General features: G+C 42.4%; 1 protein-coding gene across 1 annotated transcript in view; it reads left to right on the forward strand.

Moving 5' to 3' along the window:
* The window catches only part of LTK (leukocyte receptor tyrosine kinase), a 92669-nt gene that overhangs the window by 57472 nt on the left and 18920 nt on the right, over positions 1 to 16277 (forward strand). Inside the window, exons 11-19 of the mRNA XM_005419544.2 lie at positions 3462 to 3556; positions 8288 to 8389; positions 10013 to 10190; positions 10692 to 10842; positions 12956 to 13087; positions 13625 to 13781; positions 14666 to 14848; positions 15361 to 15459; positions 15963 to 16115. Of these exons, the coding sequence (XP_005419601.1) occupies positions 3462 to 3556; positions 8288 to 8389; positions 10013 to 10190; positions 10692 to 10842; positions 12956 to 13087; positions 13625 to 13781; positions 14666 to 14848; positions 15361 to 15459; positions 15963 to 16115 (1250 nt within the window). The remainder of the gene's footprint in view (positions 1 to 3461; positions 3557 to 8287; positions 8390 to 10012; positions 10191 to 10691; positions 10843 to 12955; positions 13088 to 13624; positions 13782 to 14665; positions 14849 to 15360; positions 15460 to 15962; positions 16116 to 16277) is intronic.

Raw genomic sequence — 16277 nt, forward strand, 5'->3', positions numbered from 1 at the left:
CTGAGTTGAAGGTGCTGAAGCTATTTCCCCAAGGGAGGAAACCCTGGTCTTTGTGCTCCCAGGACATGGGCTCCATTCCAGTCCTCTTGTCTTGCTGTTTCCATGCTGTACTCCTGTCCTGTTTTATCTGCTACTGTGGGCACTTGTTGCCTTTCTTGCTTGTTTTCATATACTTGGTCTCTCTTTCTTTCGCTTCAGCCTCCCATTTGGGAAACCATTTTATCTCTCTTATGCCTCTGGTTGTAATTTCCTTTCTAAAATCCTCCCTGCTTCTTGTTTCCGTCTCTCTTCTAGCAGCTGCTGCCTCTGTGTGTTGTTTAGTTTTGGGTTTTTTTATTAAGAAGTCTGAATCCCTTCCCTGCACTTCCCTTCTCCTCCTAGCTATCTCTTGTGTGCTTTCATTTCAATGCTCCCAGACTTACAGTAAAGGTTTATTCCCAGTACTCCTGTTTGATTAGCTGTTTAATCCTCTTTGTAGATCTTGGGCCTAAATCCCCTGCACACCAAGTCCAAGCCCCTCTGCTGTGAAATTCCCAGTGAACTCCCAGCCTCTCCCGAGGATAACACCTTGTTAACTCTGGATTCAGTTTAGGCAGCTTTTTTTTTTTTTCTCCTGTTTGGCCAGAATCGGCAACAGAAAGAAAGGATGGGGAAGAAAATGTTCATCCATTAATTTGGGAGGGTAATTCTCGCTTTGTGTAGCTGAAGCAGGACCTGACATGGTTCATAATAGCACTGCGTGGAAAGTACCATTTTGCCTGAGACTTTCTAGATATCCAGGGAAGAAGAAACTGCAGGATTATGAAAAAATACCAGGCATGGAAATGTCAGGGATTTAAAAATTTCAAAGATGTTTTCTTAAAATTTTAATTGATTCTAATTCACATGAAAAAAAACACCTCATGCCTGCCATGTGACTCTCTTCCTCCCAGATTTCAGATCCCACTTCCAATACCTAGTAGCACAGAGTGCTTAAAAAGTTACCAGCATTTTTGATCAGGGTCAGAATCATGAATCCCTGCATTGCCTCATCCTCAGCACTCACAAAATGCTTTGACTGCTAAAAAAGCCATACCAAGTCACCCAAAATAGAAAAGTTCAACCTAAATGACTTTAATGTTAGTGAAGTTGAAAACAATTGCAAACAGAGGAGTGTGATAAACATTGCTGGACAATTTTACTACAATTTGGTATAAAACTTCTTGAATGACTATTCTGTGTATTTATGGATGTTGTCAGATTTCCTTGGTAATGCAGCCCTAGCAAAGCTGAACTTGGGTTAATTTTTAGTGCAGATTTTGAGCTGGCATGTTGTTTTTCGGTATCCCAAATCTTTGGGAAACTCCTGTTCTTCTCTTGCTATAGGAAAGTGGTGTACTTTTCCCTGGTTCCTTAAAGGGATGGTTGGTAAAGTGGGCAGGAAGGGGACAGACCACACAGGGGGAAGAGTAGGCATGAATTGAGACATAACAATTTGCAGGCCATGAGCCGCTTCATGGGGCCAGAAGTAGAGAAACCTTAGCAAAAAGAACAAGAAGGACACAAAAGCTCTATTTAGGTAGTTTCAAGCAACACCTTCATCCAATGAATTTATTTCTTAGGAGAGAAGGAAGACAGGTTGCTGATCAGCCTCCCAGCTGGGCATCTAGCTACTTTGAAAAAATTCTTCTGGTGATTGGCTGGCAAATTCACTTACTTGGTTCACACACACAAGGAGAAATAATGCTACCAGAAGAAAACCAAACAGGCAGAAGACCAGACAACAGAGAGGTGGAGAACATGATTTGTTGGAGTCAGCAAAATGAGATCAATGAACAGATCTGGAAACCCCTCAGGCTGAGACAGCACTGAGTTCAAAAGACAAATTCCTCCCCTTTTTCTGAAGTTAAGAGGAAGGGGAGGCACACAGAGCCTAGAGGTTATGAAATGTCAATTCTCATGCACTGGGGGGGGGGGGGGGTGCTGTTGTTCCTCAAGGTCCCCCTTGTACTGTTCTGCTCCCGCTTGTGGAGCAGAAACCTACCTTGCAGTACAGTGCCAGGGATCCTTGTCCGCTCTGTCTCCATGGTTTTCTGCTCTGTCTCCATGGACCAGACACAGCAGATTGACCTGACCAAGGGTATAATGCCATATGAGTGCTGTAAGTAAGGGGTAGGATGTGGTGCTGTGCCCATGCCTGTGGGTCCTGCAAGTGCCCTGGTTCTGGGCTCAGAGTGCTCTGACTCTCTTCCATCAGACAAATGGGGGAATTATTGTCATTTGTCAGTGGACTTATATACGAGGTTTGAAAATGCTCTTGCTAAGCCTGCTATTGAAGAGGAGGGTTTCTGTAGGAAAGGGATCTAATGAAAAATTCCTCCACTAACACCACAGCTAAGAGGTCTTTCAAGAGACCCTTGAATTGCATTTGCTGCACTTACTCTCAGAGTGCTCAGATCCTGAAGGTGTGGATGCTTTCTTTTAAGCACAAGGGGTCATTCTTGAGTTGGGGTAAAAGCAGTTTATCCCTAAAGATTTTTATGCAGCCATGCTACTAACTGCGGATATCAAACAACATTTGGTTGGTGGGTGGAATGCACACACATATTTTATTGCCACTAATTTGGGACAAGTGTGTTTCTAGGCTGAATGATTAATGTGTTAGGCAGGTCAGTGCTTGATCTCTCATAAATCATCATTGAGCTTTACCAGAGACAGCAATAGAGGTCCTGCACATATGCTTTTAATAAGCTCTAAATGGACTGGACATCAGACATCTGTTTATTTCTGAAATGCAATGAAAAACAATTCAGTCCTATCCATTAGAAGGAGATCCTTCAGCTCATTTTCTTTCTTCCTTGGGAATTCAGAAGGTAGCAATACATATGGACATGACTGAGCTCCTAGATAAGGAACACCTGGTCATAATGGAAAAAGATGAGACTGCCCAGGGTGCTAAATCTTCAAGGAATTATGGCTGAAATTTATAATGTCCTACCCTTCTGAAATAAACTCATATCACCACCTGAGTTACACTGGCAGAGGAACAGGCCCAAGACATTTGGATATTCTGCTCAGTGTTTACTCTATCTCTTTGGGGGTGGAAAGGAGATATTTTTTCCCCCAGTCTAATTCCCTGATATGGATGGTTGTTTGTGTATAAACATTAGTGGGGGCCAGTTGCTTGTACGTATGTGCAGATAGCAGGGGAAGTAGGGCTCTCATTCTTGTTCCCCATGAAATGTGGAATTGTGTGGATGTTGTGGCACTTACAAGGGGTTTATATGTGTCTAAGACTTAGAGCAAGCCCTTTTGGCTGCTCAGCTGGACTTGTCTGGAGGAAAAATTCTAAATAGCGATGATGTTTTTTCCATCATAAGGGAACATTGTATTTTTTGGGAGGTTGTTTGTTTGTTTGGTTTGTTTTTCCCTCTCCTTAGTCCTTTGTCAGTCTTCTCTAAAACATCTGTCTTATTGCAAAGGTTTCAACTGGAACTCCTGGCAACCTGGGGCTGGAATTCCCAAGCTGACCTTGCTATCGACAACATTACGTTTGGCCTGGACTGCTTCACTGATGGTGAGCCACAAATGTCGCAGAATCCCCCAAAAATTTTGGTAGTGTAATCAGCATCCCACAGGTCCAGGACATATGTTCTGTTCTCCCCACAGAGTGTGTATGGATTATTTGTGTCACCTTTGTCAGCACAATGCCATTTTATTTCAGATCTACTGAAGATTGCAAGTAGAGGCAATTTTACTCTGTGTCAGAGTCTCCCAGTGCTCTTTCTTTTTTCTCTAAGCTGGGATATTCTGTATCACATAGTTGAGACCTGTCTGTGTGTCTTGACAAGAAACACTAAACTTATTCCTTAGCCCTAAATGGAGGGATTACATCACACTCTATTTCCACAGTCCCTGCTGATCTATGCACCCTGGTAATTAATACCTGAAACAAATTTGTTGAAGTTCAAAGGCAAAAGTCACCATATTTTTGTGCAGAAAATGAAGAAAATAAAGGAGTAAATTGACTCTCTGACAATAAAATTTAGATTACTCCAACAAGTTTGTTTTAGTCTGTAAGGAGTGTGTTAGCTATCGCTGCTGGATATATAACAGCTTTCCTTTGCTTCGTTACTGCGAACGTGACTGACAACTATTCCAGAGAAAAATGGAGCCAGTGCTACCCTTTGAAACATGTTAGCAAGAACTGTAGTGGATTTTCTTAGCAGAAAAGGGGAAAGAATTTAGGTACTTATATTACTTGCAAATATTAGAAACTGCCTTCTTTTGTCCCTGGGGAAAAAATGCTCGGTTGCAAAGGGACTGGAAGATATGCAACACTTGAATGGTGAATTCTGTTGCAGACAAAATGTGGATCGGTGATACTGTGCCACTCTATGTGTCACCACACTCAATATGTCAGCATTTAGGGTCATAGCATGTTCCTGCAGTGTCTCCCTGTAGCCTAACTTAACATGTGGGAAGGGTTATGTCAAAACAGATGTGTTAAAAGCTCATCAACAGAAGCCACTATTCCTTCCCATCTTTTTCTGATTCAGTGTCCTGTTCTCTGTCCCTTTGTTCTGTGGGCACTGAAACCATTCTTCTATAAAATGCTGAGTATGCACAATTCCACTTGAAATTAAGAGGAAAAGCTGATCCTTTATGGTAATTTCATTTTTTTCGCTCCAGCTCTTTACAGTCCTCTTCCCAACCTCCATGCTAACAGCTAGTTTTGGAATCTTGAGAAAGATGGAGTGACTCCAGATGCACTTGGGCCAGCTGATGTGCACCCAGCTGCTGGAGTTTACCGCTTTCAGATAGACCCTCCAGTTTACTCACAGACATTTTGCTGGGAGTGGTGTAGGTATGCATCCTTTGGCAAACAGGTGGGGTGTAAATGCCCCTGCAGCAATGTTATCAGAGCTTGTCCATTAGACCACCCAGGCTACTCTTTATTTTCAATTGGGATGAATTGCGCTGACGTCCAGGAGCAACCGCACTTACCCCATCTGAAGGCACGACCCAGGGATGTGTGAGTCATGCAGATGAAAAACAGCACAAAGGAAACATTTCTCAGAAGCCTTGCACTTGCTCCTGGTCCTTGAATCCTCTTTGCAAATTGATGTTTTCTCGCCTCTGAGAGCAGCCCCCCTGTATTTGTCTTCTCATGACTTTAATTCAGTTAGGTTACAGAGAAGCCCAGCAGCTCTGCTGTGTTTTCAGTAATGAAATTACTTCTCCCTGGCAAGGACAGGTTTCAGATGTCAGAGACAGAGCCAATTAAAATCCAAGCAGTGAATTCTTTTCATGAGGGCAGCAGGAAGGATGTATGGCAGGAAGGAAGGATTTGCTGCTTGCTAGGATGTAAATATTATTTTCTTCATCTATTTCAATTTTGTAGTTCAACTCTCTACAAAACCCAGTGCTAAATGAAAGCACTGTTTCTGCATGCAAGATGGGAAAGAAGGTGAGGTTTTCCACAGACCTTAAAATTGAGAGGAAAGGTTCAGTAAGATTTAAGTGAACAACTAAGTAGTGAGGGCAGCTCAAGAAACATCAATAAAGACAAAACCCAAACAGACCATTCTTTGGATGGCAGCCCCTCGGCATTGACAGATGTTTTTCCCTGTGGAAAGGGTGAGGTGAAACCACATTTTGGCTTATACCATCACCTCGTGTAAGACAGTGTCGCAGACTGGATGGCATGTCTAATTCATTGTGAGAACTTCAGGCAGACAGGCATAAAGATACTTCATAGTTTCAGTGAAATAGTGCTTATATAGGAAGAGGTCTGAATTTTGAGTGTTTTAACATGAAAATGTGGGCTAGCATAGCAAATAGAATGCTGATAGCTGAGTTGCCCTTCTCACTGCCTTTACTATTATGTTGTGGTGCTCTAAGCATTGTATTGTTCCAATTAAGATCAGAGGTCTGTGGTCTATCAAACTCTATTGCCCTGGCCTAGAAATTTCAGTCTGTGCATCATTTTTGATTTCCCAGAAGATTGCTTTATAAATGGCAAGACTGTCCAAAGAGAGCTTTTGTACAGATTACCTCTACTCCTTGATTTTAGAGTCCCTGATCCAGCAAAGTCTGATTTTCAGATGTATTGCAATCATCATTAGTGAGGTGGGATCTCTGAGGAGACCATTCACACCTTGAGGATCCTGTGAGGCATCTTTGATTAGTCTCAGCCACCAGGTCTCTATCTCCATTTTCATTTCAGTCACAGAGATATTAAAGCAGTGAATGAGTGAATTACTTTATGTCTCTGCTTGCAGAAGACGCCTCTTTCTCCTTTACACTTCCCTCTGTCTCATTTCAGTGGGGAAATCAGTGTTAGCTAAAACCTGTAGAGAGGAAGTCTGTGCTTTTTGCATTTTTTTTATATAGATACACCTTAATATGGATTAATTCTTGTTCCCTTCCATTCACTCTACTGTCAACATGTTGGCTGTTAGAAGAGGAAATGAAAACTAAAACAGACTGAAGCACCAGCCCCTGGGTCCCAGGCTACACTAAGTTTGCAGAAAACGCCACCTTACAAGTTTGTGTCTGACAGTGCATAAATCTGTCTTTAAAGTGTTAGCAGCTGGTGTGGACAGGGCCATGCTCAGCCTGTGATGCAGCTGATCTGCTGCTTAGCATGGAAGAGACAGAAAGTTTCTTCTGGAGAGCAAGGGTTTGAGACTGTTTGGAAAAGGAGGAAAGACTGTTTGGAAATGAGGCATTGCCTTAGGATACTCATTGGGATGGGGTGCCACAAAAAACTCCATGCAGACACAAAGATCAACTCTCTGTTTCAGAGAGTGATTTACATTCCTTTGCTCTGGCAAACGTAACCAGGCTTCTGGTACATCGCTAAGTGCCTGAAGCTGTTGTGACCTTTGGAATTTGTAATTCAGTGCAGGCCTTGGGGAGCATCTTTTCTGGCCACGCATTGTATTTTTCATTCTGTTTTCCTCCTTGCATTTGATTAATTTCATTTGTTTTGGGTTAATTTCATTTTTCACTGGCTTGACAACTTCATCCATTGAAGTTCTCCCTCTCAGTATGAGCAGAATGTGTCAATAAAAAGCTTTCTTTTGTTTGCATGCATCAATGTGCTTTCAGTCAGACCTGGGGGGAATATTCTCAGGAGTAAAAGCTCAGCAAGGTCTCCATGCTTCAATTAGTTATTTGGCCTTTCTGACACAGCTAACAAGGGTGTTAATTATTGCTATTTAGAGCAGTGGCTTTGTGGCAGAGATAATTGTCCATCTGGAACTGAGTCTCTTTTCAGTAGAGCATCAGACAGCTGTTAGAGTCTCACAACTGGAACAAATGGAAATATTTGTAATGTTTTTCCACTGATAAAAAATGTTCAGTATTAAATTAACTGAGGGCTCACAAAATAGAAAGAAGCCTTCCCTTTTTCTTAGAGATTTTTCTTATCAAAAATCTGCATAAAAATGGGTAATTTAACTATTGAAACAGGATGCTTGCAGATTATGAGGCAAGGGTTCATTATTACTTTTTCCTGCTGTAAGGCAGCATTGGTGTTGTGGTGTTCTCAATGCATTCAGATGATTTGGATCAGCAATTGATTTTAAATTCCTCCTCTCTGAGAAAGGACTGGTTTTCAAAGGCCTGTCTCAGTGGTCAGAAGTGTATGGTTTTGCTCTGTGATTTTCAAAAAGGTTTGTCCAAAGCTTAACAGTTTGTGACAAGGGTATGTTTCTGTTACTTAACTGTGTATGTTAGTGAGGCACGTAATTTTATTTAGTTATTTATTCTCTAAGTGAGCGCTCAGGTGCTCAGAGTTGGTTGCTGAGGTGGGACTGGTCTGTTAAGCTGGGTTACTTGCCATTACTCTATTCAGAAGCAAAGACAATGATTTTTGTCACCACTTTCCTTTACGCCTCCAATCATTTGATTGTCCAGAATTGTCACCTGCCTGTTTGACCAGCAGAACATCAATACCTGGTATCTGTTCTCCCACACTACTTTTTTCCTAAAATCTCCTGTAATCACAACTATGGGAAATTGCAGACCAAGGAGCTTATCCTGCATAGAATTACATGGAAGGTTTGTGTTCATGTGAAGACACACTGCCTTCAGAACAGATACAAGTAGCTTACCTAAGACATGGGCGCAAAAGAGTAATATAAAATTATGATTGTTCAAAACACCTTTTCTACCCAAGGTAATATTTACTTATCTTAACCATACAGATGTATTTAATTAATTCATGTAATCTTTGAATTTTCCATCGCTCTTTTCTACCACCCTCCCATCTCTTTCTCTGTTCTACAAACTATTACAGGGAGACAACTGAATCATTTTGGTGGGAAACGCCAGTACCCACGTGAGATTAGTATCCTGGATGAACATCTTCTGAACCCCTTGGAAGAGCCCTCCCTCCCAGGTACCTGATTCAGTACTGAAAACCTGTCTCTTGGCCATAAAAGGTGGCTCCCTTCCTGTCTCCTGTGTGTGATCTGCCTGCCTACAGCAATGAAGTAACTACATATAATCTAAAGTGCCAAAGATGTGGAGACTGTGTCAGGTGGTCCCTGTTTGGCTATAGACAAGCAGTTTGCTGGAGCCCAGCTCACCAGCCCTGAGATGGCAGGTCCTCTTTAAAGAAAAGCAGAATCTCTTCAAGTGAAAACTGCATGAAGTTTGTATGAAGCTGCATGACTCAGATTTGGAGTGCATTGAAAGGCAGCTTAGGAACAAAAGGCATAGACATGTACAGAAAGCTGGGAATAGAAAGAGTGCTGAGCACTGAAGCTGAATAAAATGAGTGTAGAAAAGTGGTGTAAAGAAGAAAATCCAGGGAGAAGTAAGTAAGGATGAGGAAATACACTGAGGAAGGAAAACTGGATGAAAAAGTAGGAGAACAAGAGAACACTGGGGACTAATTTACTGGTAGTGATAGAGATTGCCACTCTGGAGGACAGATAAGAACTGTGTAGGTGAGAAGCGCTGTCTAAAGGAGAAGGTCAGGAGGAGAGGTTTTCTTGAGGCTGTTTTGTCAGCCAACAAATACCAGTGTGTGACTGTCCCAGCTCCTGAAGGCTGTGTCCACCTGGAATGTGACAATCTGTACTGCTGTCTGTTCCCATTAGCTCAGGGGAGTGCTGTAATGCAGCTGAAACTCACACTGCATTGATTCATCTGTGTATTCACAGGATGATGTCTGTTGGGGATAGTTTTGCTTGCCTTTTCCTTTAAACAAGATCAAAATTTTTATTTTGAAAGTTTGTAATTTTTACCTCTATTTTAATCATTAGTCTCTTAAACAGTTCTACTTTTGACCCTGGCTTTTGTGCACAAACTCTATCACACAGTTTTGATATTTGTGTTTTTAATCATGTATTTTTTCAATACATTACTGAAAAGTTTTATTCTTAGGCCTCACATAATTCAGTGGAGCAGATGGATTTGTTTGGGTCTTAGAAAATGGTTGTGAAATAGAAAACATCCTTATCTGCTGCGCTGTAGTAGAAACAAAAGAAAAATGCTTAATGAGAACCAGGATAGAAATTTCCTGGGGAAAAAGGGTCCCTACAGAAGGAAGCAAGAGGCTGCTCCCTGGCAGTTTCTGTGCAAGCCTGAGACAAGTCTCTTCAAACTTTCACTGTGTTTCATAAATGGTCACTAGCTGTAATGACAGATGTTTTCAACCCTTGTCTCTGTGTACATGGTTTAGTTCTCATTTGGAAAGTTGAACATCTTCTTGCTTCAGACTGGCACTAAGAAGAGGAATTTGATCATATCTGTGAGACCCTTGGATAAAACCCTTCTTAGAAGTTCAGTCCCTCTTCCCTTTTCCATTCCCCCCTCACAACCAATTGGTAAAGTTTATCTTCAGCCCATGATTTATCAAGTGATGTGCAGAAAATAAGATGAGAGAGGAGAAAAGTAAACAGTAACCACAACAAAGCAGTAGTTGTGCTATGACTAGAAGAAAGTGGGTATAATATAAGTACTAGAAATGCAGAGAAGCTCACATCTGACTCAGCTCTTGCTGTTTTGCTCACAGGGGACACAACTGTTGTTCTGTGGTGGTTCTCAACATGTGGTGCCAGTGGTCCCCATGGGCCAACTCAAGCTCAGTGTGACAGTGCCTACAAGAACAGCAATGTGTCAGTGACTGTGGAGAAAGAGGGCAGGCTCCGGGGAGTGCAAGTCTGGAGAGTGCCAGCCACAAACAGATACAGGTGAGGATCAGTGTGTGCTGGGGGGGGGCAGCCACCTCTAACTGCTTTTTGTTTGTGGAGTTCCAACAAGCACAAGTGTGGGACCACCTCTACTGAGTAGTGAAGAAATAGGAGCAGTAGATATAAGGATATATATCTGAGCTACTGTGAAGCATGGAAGGGTGAGCAGAGATGTAGAAGAGGAGTGAGGGTGGGCGTGCAACCAAGGAGTGCTGCCATCATCTCATTCCTGTTGCCTTAGACTTTGGGAGTGGGCTATACCAGCTCACACTATTTGTTCCTGCAGTCTCTGTTTCCAGCACTTGGGTGAGGGTCTGCCCTCTTGTACAGCCTACCTGCATGAGACTCAGACAAAGAATAGTCACAAGCTGCTACAGCAGGGGAGCCTGCTCTGGAGAAATGTCTGTTTGGAAGTGAAGGCTGGGAGACCTTGCAGATGGATTTATTTTGGGGATGAGAATTGTGAGACCTGTTTCTTCATTTATTTACTTTGTTTTGCAGGATTTCTGCCTATGGAGCAGCCGGGGGAAAGGGAGCCAAAAACCACAATAAGAGGTCCCATGGAGTCTTCATCTCAGCCACCTTCCACCTGGAGAAAGATGAGCTGCTGTACATCTTAGTGGGGCAGCAGGGGGAGGATGCCTGTCCTGGGGTGAGGGCCACGAAGCACATGTGGGCAGAGACCTTGCAGATACTGTTCAGTGGGTGGCTTGGGGTTTGGTGATAAAAGATAGAAATCCCAGAATCCAGCAATGAAATCCAGTCAGGAGACAGGAAAGACCCAATAAAAGAAGTTAGAATCTCAAAACAGATATAAAGAACACTGAAAAGAAAAACAATCCCAAAATACACAAACAAATATGAAACCCACAGAAACTTTGCTTTAAGCTCCTGGTGTTTGAAATAAGTTCTTCATCAGCTCTCTTGCGCTTATTTTAAGCAGGAAGCTCATAGACAAGTGATGTGCTCAATCTCTTGTTTTTCCACAGTCCGGGGTTTTTGCTGTCTGCCAGGATTTTCAGAAAACTTACTGTTACTTATGGAATCATCCAGCAGTGTTGTGGTTGCACTGTGTTACATACTCTCTAGGCTTAGAGACTAAACCCTGAGTCCAAAGCCTACCAAAACCAGTGAGAATCTTCCCACTAACTCCAGTGACCCCTGAATTAGGTTTTTGTGATGATAAAAAAACACTCAAGAGAAATGGAAATTGGTGACATGAACACGTGTGTGTCCTCAAAATGCTATACCAAATGATCTGAAAGTCCTTTTGTCCCTTAGGCTCAAAAACTATCTCTTTTTGGCCACAATTTTTGATACTGCCTTGTTCCAGAGATGTTGTTAACTCCTCCCCAGGAACAAACCTATTTTTTCCTGACAGACTGGTGTGTTTGGGGATGCATAAACTATTCCTGTAGGCATTTGAAGTTACTATTTACTTTCCCAAAGGAGATGATGTCTTACCCAGATGCTCCAATAGACTCCAAACCCACCCATTCTTCACTTTATATAATAAAAGAATTGTGTATATTTAAATAAAAGATACATTTGTGTATCTGCAGTTCCCTTTTCAGTGCACTCTCTAGTCTTAGGTCATAATCTGAAAAGCTGTCCATTAATCCCTTGCATTTCATCATTTGTTCTCCAAATTGTAAATTACAACCCTGCACTACCTCCCTTTGGCAGGTGCTACTGGAAAAAGTTGCAGTTAATTTTTCCCACTTCCAAAGCTCACCTTTCTTTGGCTTTGAAAATCGTGATGAATCTGTACATTGGGTGGCTAATGTTTGTTTTTCTTTCTCTGGAGAAGTTCTGCAGCTCCAAACCTTGATTCTCTCTCCTCAGATTTACCCCAGTTGCTTTTCCCTGGTCTTTATCTACCTTGCCATCCTTTGTTCTCCTAATTAAATTAACCAGACAAATTGCTCCACCAACTAAGAAAGGCCATGCACCACCACTAACAGAACTGAGAAAGAGCTCTCCCTCTGTCAATTTTCAATCAACCTCAGACTCAGTCTTGGGATGAGATGCAATGGGCAGAAAATGAAATGTGTTCCACCTGAATGTGATGAAGAGCTTCTTTGCTGTGAGGGTGGCTGAGAACTGGAACAAGTTTCCCAGGGGGATTGTAGAGTCTCCTTCTGTGGAGATGGTCAAAAACCATCTGGACACAATCCTGAGTTACATGCCCCAGAGAAGTCTGCTTGAGCAGGGAGGTTGGGCTGACTAGATGACCTCCAGTGGTCACTTCCAGCCTTCCCCATTCTGTGATTCTGCATGAATGAGAGAACACAGGCAGTAAGACTGGTGCAGGAATAGGAAACTGGGTCTCCAAATTACTCTTCTAAGATATATCAATAGATAATTCCAACTATGTGTGGGTCACCTTTGGTTTATGCATTTATCTCCTTCAGAAATAAACAGTAAATGTGTCAGTAAGAAAGTTCTTAGAATTAATCCAGAATCCAAAATATTTAAATGTTTTGGTTATAAGAAGTTCCAAATATACAAAATATTAGTTATTTAATTAATGTGAAATTAACAATGAGTTATTACATTTTTGCAAATCAGAAGTTACAGAGATCTATCCCTCAGCTGTCAGTCCTAGTAGAAAAGGTCACTTTCTACAAAGATAATCTACATACGGGTTTATCTATGTCTAATATGCATGACAAGCATTATCACATAATTATACTGAAATACACAGACAAGTCTCAAGAGTTGGACTTTGCTGATATCTGACTCCATTTCTTGTCTCCTTTCAGGGCAATCCTGAAACTCAGAAGATCTGCTTAGGGGAGTCATCTCTCATTGAAGAAGATTACAAAAAAAAAAGGGACCTGAAGGAATGGGCTGGAGGAGGTGGGGGTGGAGGAGGAGCAACCTACATCTTTAGAGTAAGTATTTCCTCTTTGCATCCTGCCTAAGCAGTGTCCAGCAGAGCAACTAGCTCTCACTGTCAGTCATGGCATATGATAAACAGTTCTTTTAAAAAAGATTATGAAAAATGAATTTTTCTCTTCTGCCTCTCTCTCCCTCTCCTCTTTCTGTCTCTCTACGGGTTTTGTCTTTTTAGTTGTTGATCCCTTTTTATATACTTGTTTGTATATATCACCTTCATTAGGCTAGCTAAACTGGTTCCTCAGTCCTTAACAGCTCAGATGTGGGAATTACACCACGATCCCACTTTAATGCTGGCAGCAGTCTTTAAAAAATGAATCACAGAACCTTGACATTCAGTTAAACAGTTACTTTTGTACTCAGGAACATGATGTGAAATATTTTTGTAATGGTTCTATGAGACAAGCAGTAGCATTACTCTGGCCTTAGGCCACTCTTCTTGGGGATGTTGTCATCGTCTTTGATAAGTTTGTATGAGTTGGCATATCCAAGGGATGTGAAGTTTTTCTGATATTTGATGGGGGGTTTTCCAGCAGAAGGATGGAATTTTCGAACCTTTGCTCATCGCAGCAGGAGGAGGAGGAAAAGCCTACCTGAAGGCTCAGGACAACTCCCTGGATGATGTACCCCTGGAGCAATTTGAGAACAGCACCGCAGTACCTGGACTCAGTGGGAGGACTGGGGCAGCAGGTGAGACACTAAAACCACACCAGGTCTGAGTCAGGTGGCTGAATACACCCATTGTCCTGTAGGTATGAAGTGAAGGGCTTCTTTTTCAGTCTTTTGGTATTTTTCTGTGGCAGTAGTTTTTAGACATACACTGCTAGTCTGTAAGGGATATCTTCTATATGTTGTGTCACCAGATAAAAAGAGAATGCACAGGACAGCTGATGAGTGCTCCAGTAGAGGCCATTCCATAGAAGAGAGGAGAACCCCTCTCTTCCATGAGCTGAATTGGGGAAAATTATGTTTGTGGAATGGAGCCTGCTCCTTCACACTGTAACAATGGCCTTTGAAGAGAAGACATTTTCACTTTACTCCCCTCAAACCCTAACAATAACAATTATATTATGAGAATTATACCAGAAATGGAACCTTATTTATAATCTTGTGATAGCTGTGCCTAGAATCCATTCCTAAGAGACAAAAACCATCTGGTGGTTGTCCGTCTCCTGCTTACTAGTAGGCTTACAGAGGGGCCAGTAAAGTGAGATGTAGAAATCCAATTTATTTTTATTTCCTTCAGGAACACAGCATATTGCATGGATGACTGCCCTAACCAGTTATCCTGAAGGGGAATGGTAGGCTCCTTATTTTCTTAACACCACAAGAAATTGGTGCTGAGGTATTGGTTTATTCTGCACATACCACAGGCTGTGTATTAGATTTCCTGTTTGTTATTACCCATGGCAGCAAGGAGCTTGTCTGTATATTCTTTTTAACTTAAAGAAAAGTTTATCTTGAAGTAGGCACTTAAGAAATTAATATGGACTCATCTCAGTCTCTCTGCAAAGCATCTCTCCTTATGCTTCTGTCACCTGTTCTTGTTTTCTTTTCTCACTCTCTGATTGAAGGTGGAGGTGGTGGCTGGCAAGATGAGAGTCTGCTTCCTCAGGCTGGGAAGTCCCTTCTGGAAGGTGGAGAAGGAGGTCAAGCTTGTCCCCAAGCACTAGCCAAGCTCCAGTGGACCACCTCTGGTGGTTTTGGTGGAGGAGGAGGAGCTTGTACTTCCGGGGGAGGAGGCGGAGGGTACAGAGGTAAGCCTGCTGGTGCAATAGTCATGGTGATTAATTTTGTGCCCTCCAGAGAACTTGCAGGTCTCTTAGTGCAGAGGTGCACAACTGCAGGAGGTGAGGCACGGATTCTTCAAGCTGAACAGTATGAAACCCACCCTGCTCTCCACCATCTCTCCATAACTGGAGAAATCAAGGATAAAAGTGTTCCTATGTGATTTAATATTTGGAAGGTGTGATGAATCACCCCTTCACCCATTCCCAAGTTATCTATGGAAAATATTCCATTTCTTTTTTCCGTTCGAAACAAATACATTTTTACCTTGCTGAACTGAGAAACCTACATTAGATGAAGTCACTTTACTAACCTTGGTACTGGCTGGGTCAAGTGAGGTTCGATATTATACTATCCAATATCGCTGGAAGGTTGCAGAGTGACCCCAGGTGATAATGGGAATGAATGCAACCCTTCAGAGACATCATATTTTTTTGCAGTATGCAGCACTGATCAGCTAGCCATACTCTTCTCTCCCCAGGGGGACATGCCTCTGATAGTGATGATATCACAGCTGGTGGGCAGGATGGCATCTCTTTTGTGAACCCCATAGGAGAGATCTTCTTGCATCCCTTGGCAGGTACAATATGGTTCTTACTCTCATTTCTTTTCTTCCTCCTCTTTCCTCCTTCCTCTCTATTTCCTCTTTCCTCCTCCCTCTTCTCCGGTCTTTGCTTTTCTGTTCATTTCATTAAAGATTATTTCATGCTGCAGGTCAGATCTTTAGCTGTGGTCATTTCTTTAAGTATTTCCATAGTGCTCTGGGACCTTTTTTCTCTCAATCTCTAAGCCAGGAGAGACACCAGCCATCAGGTTCAACCACACATCCTCAGTCCCTGACTTTTCCAGGTCAATTCACTTCAAGGCCTTTCTGTTTGCTCAAGGGACCAAATATCTTCTTCCCTACTGATCCCCATCAGGCTTCTGACATGTCCACACTGCGTTAGACTATCTGCTCTCCTACAGAAAAGGAGAGAAGTTGTAGGTACCTGCTGGGTTTTGTTCTGTTGGCTTTTTTACCTTACTGGAACAAGACAGGAAAACCTGAACTAAGCCCACTGTTGTGTCTGATTCCTTGTTCAGCCATGGAGAGTCATGGTGAGGTGGAGGTTCAGATCTATCTTAACTGCAGCCACTGCCACTCAGACAACTGCAAGAGGGACCCTGACACCAACCTGCCAGTGTGCCAGTGTGAGATGGGGGCTGTGCTGGCCAATGACAATGTCACTTGCACTGGTAAGTTAAGAAGTTTTAGCCTCGCTGGATAATATCTCTATTCTTTATATCATATCTCCTTCTGGCTTTCTTGATGTTCAGTTCCTGAGTTACAGCTAGTGGATCCCGTGGACAAGGTGGTGTGACAAATGTCAGTCAAACAAAGGACTGAAAATTCCTGCT

Source organism: Geospiza fortis, unplaced genomic scaffold, assembly GCF_000277835.1.
Source record: "Geospiza fortis unplaced genomic scaffold, GeoFor_1.0 scaffold66, whole genome shotgun sequence".
In the NCBI taxonomy this organism is placed as follows: Eukaryota; Metazoa; Chordata; class Aves; order Passeriformes; family Thraupidae; genus Geospiza; species Geospiza fortis.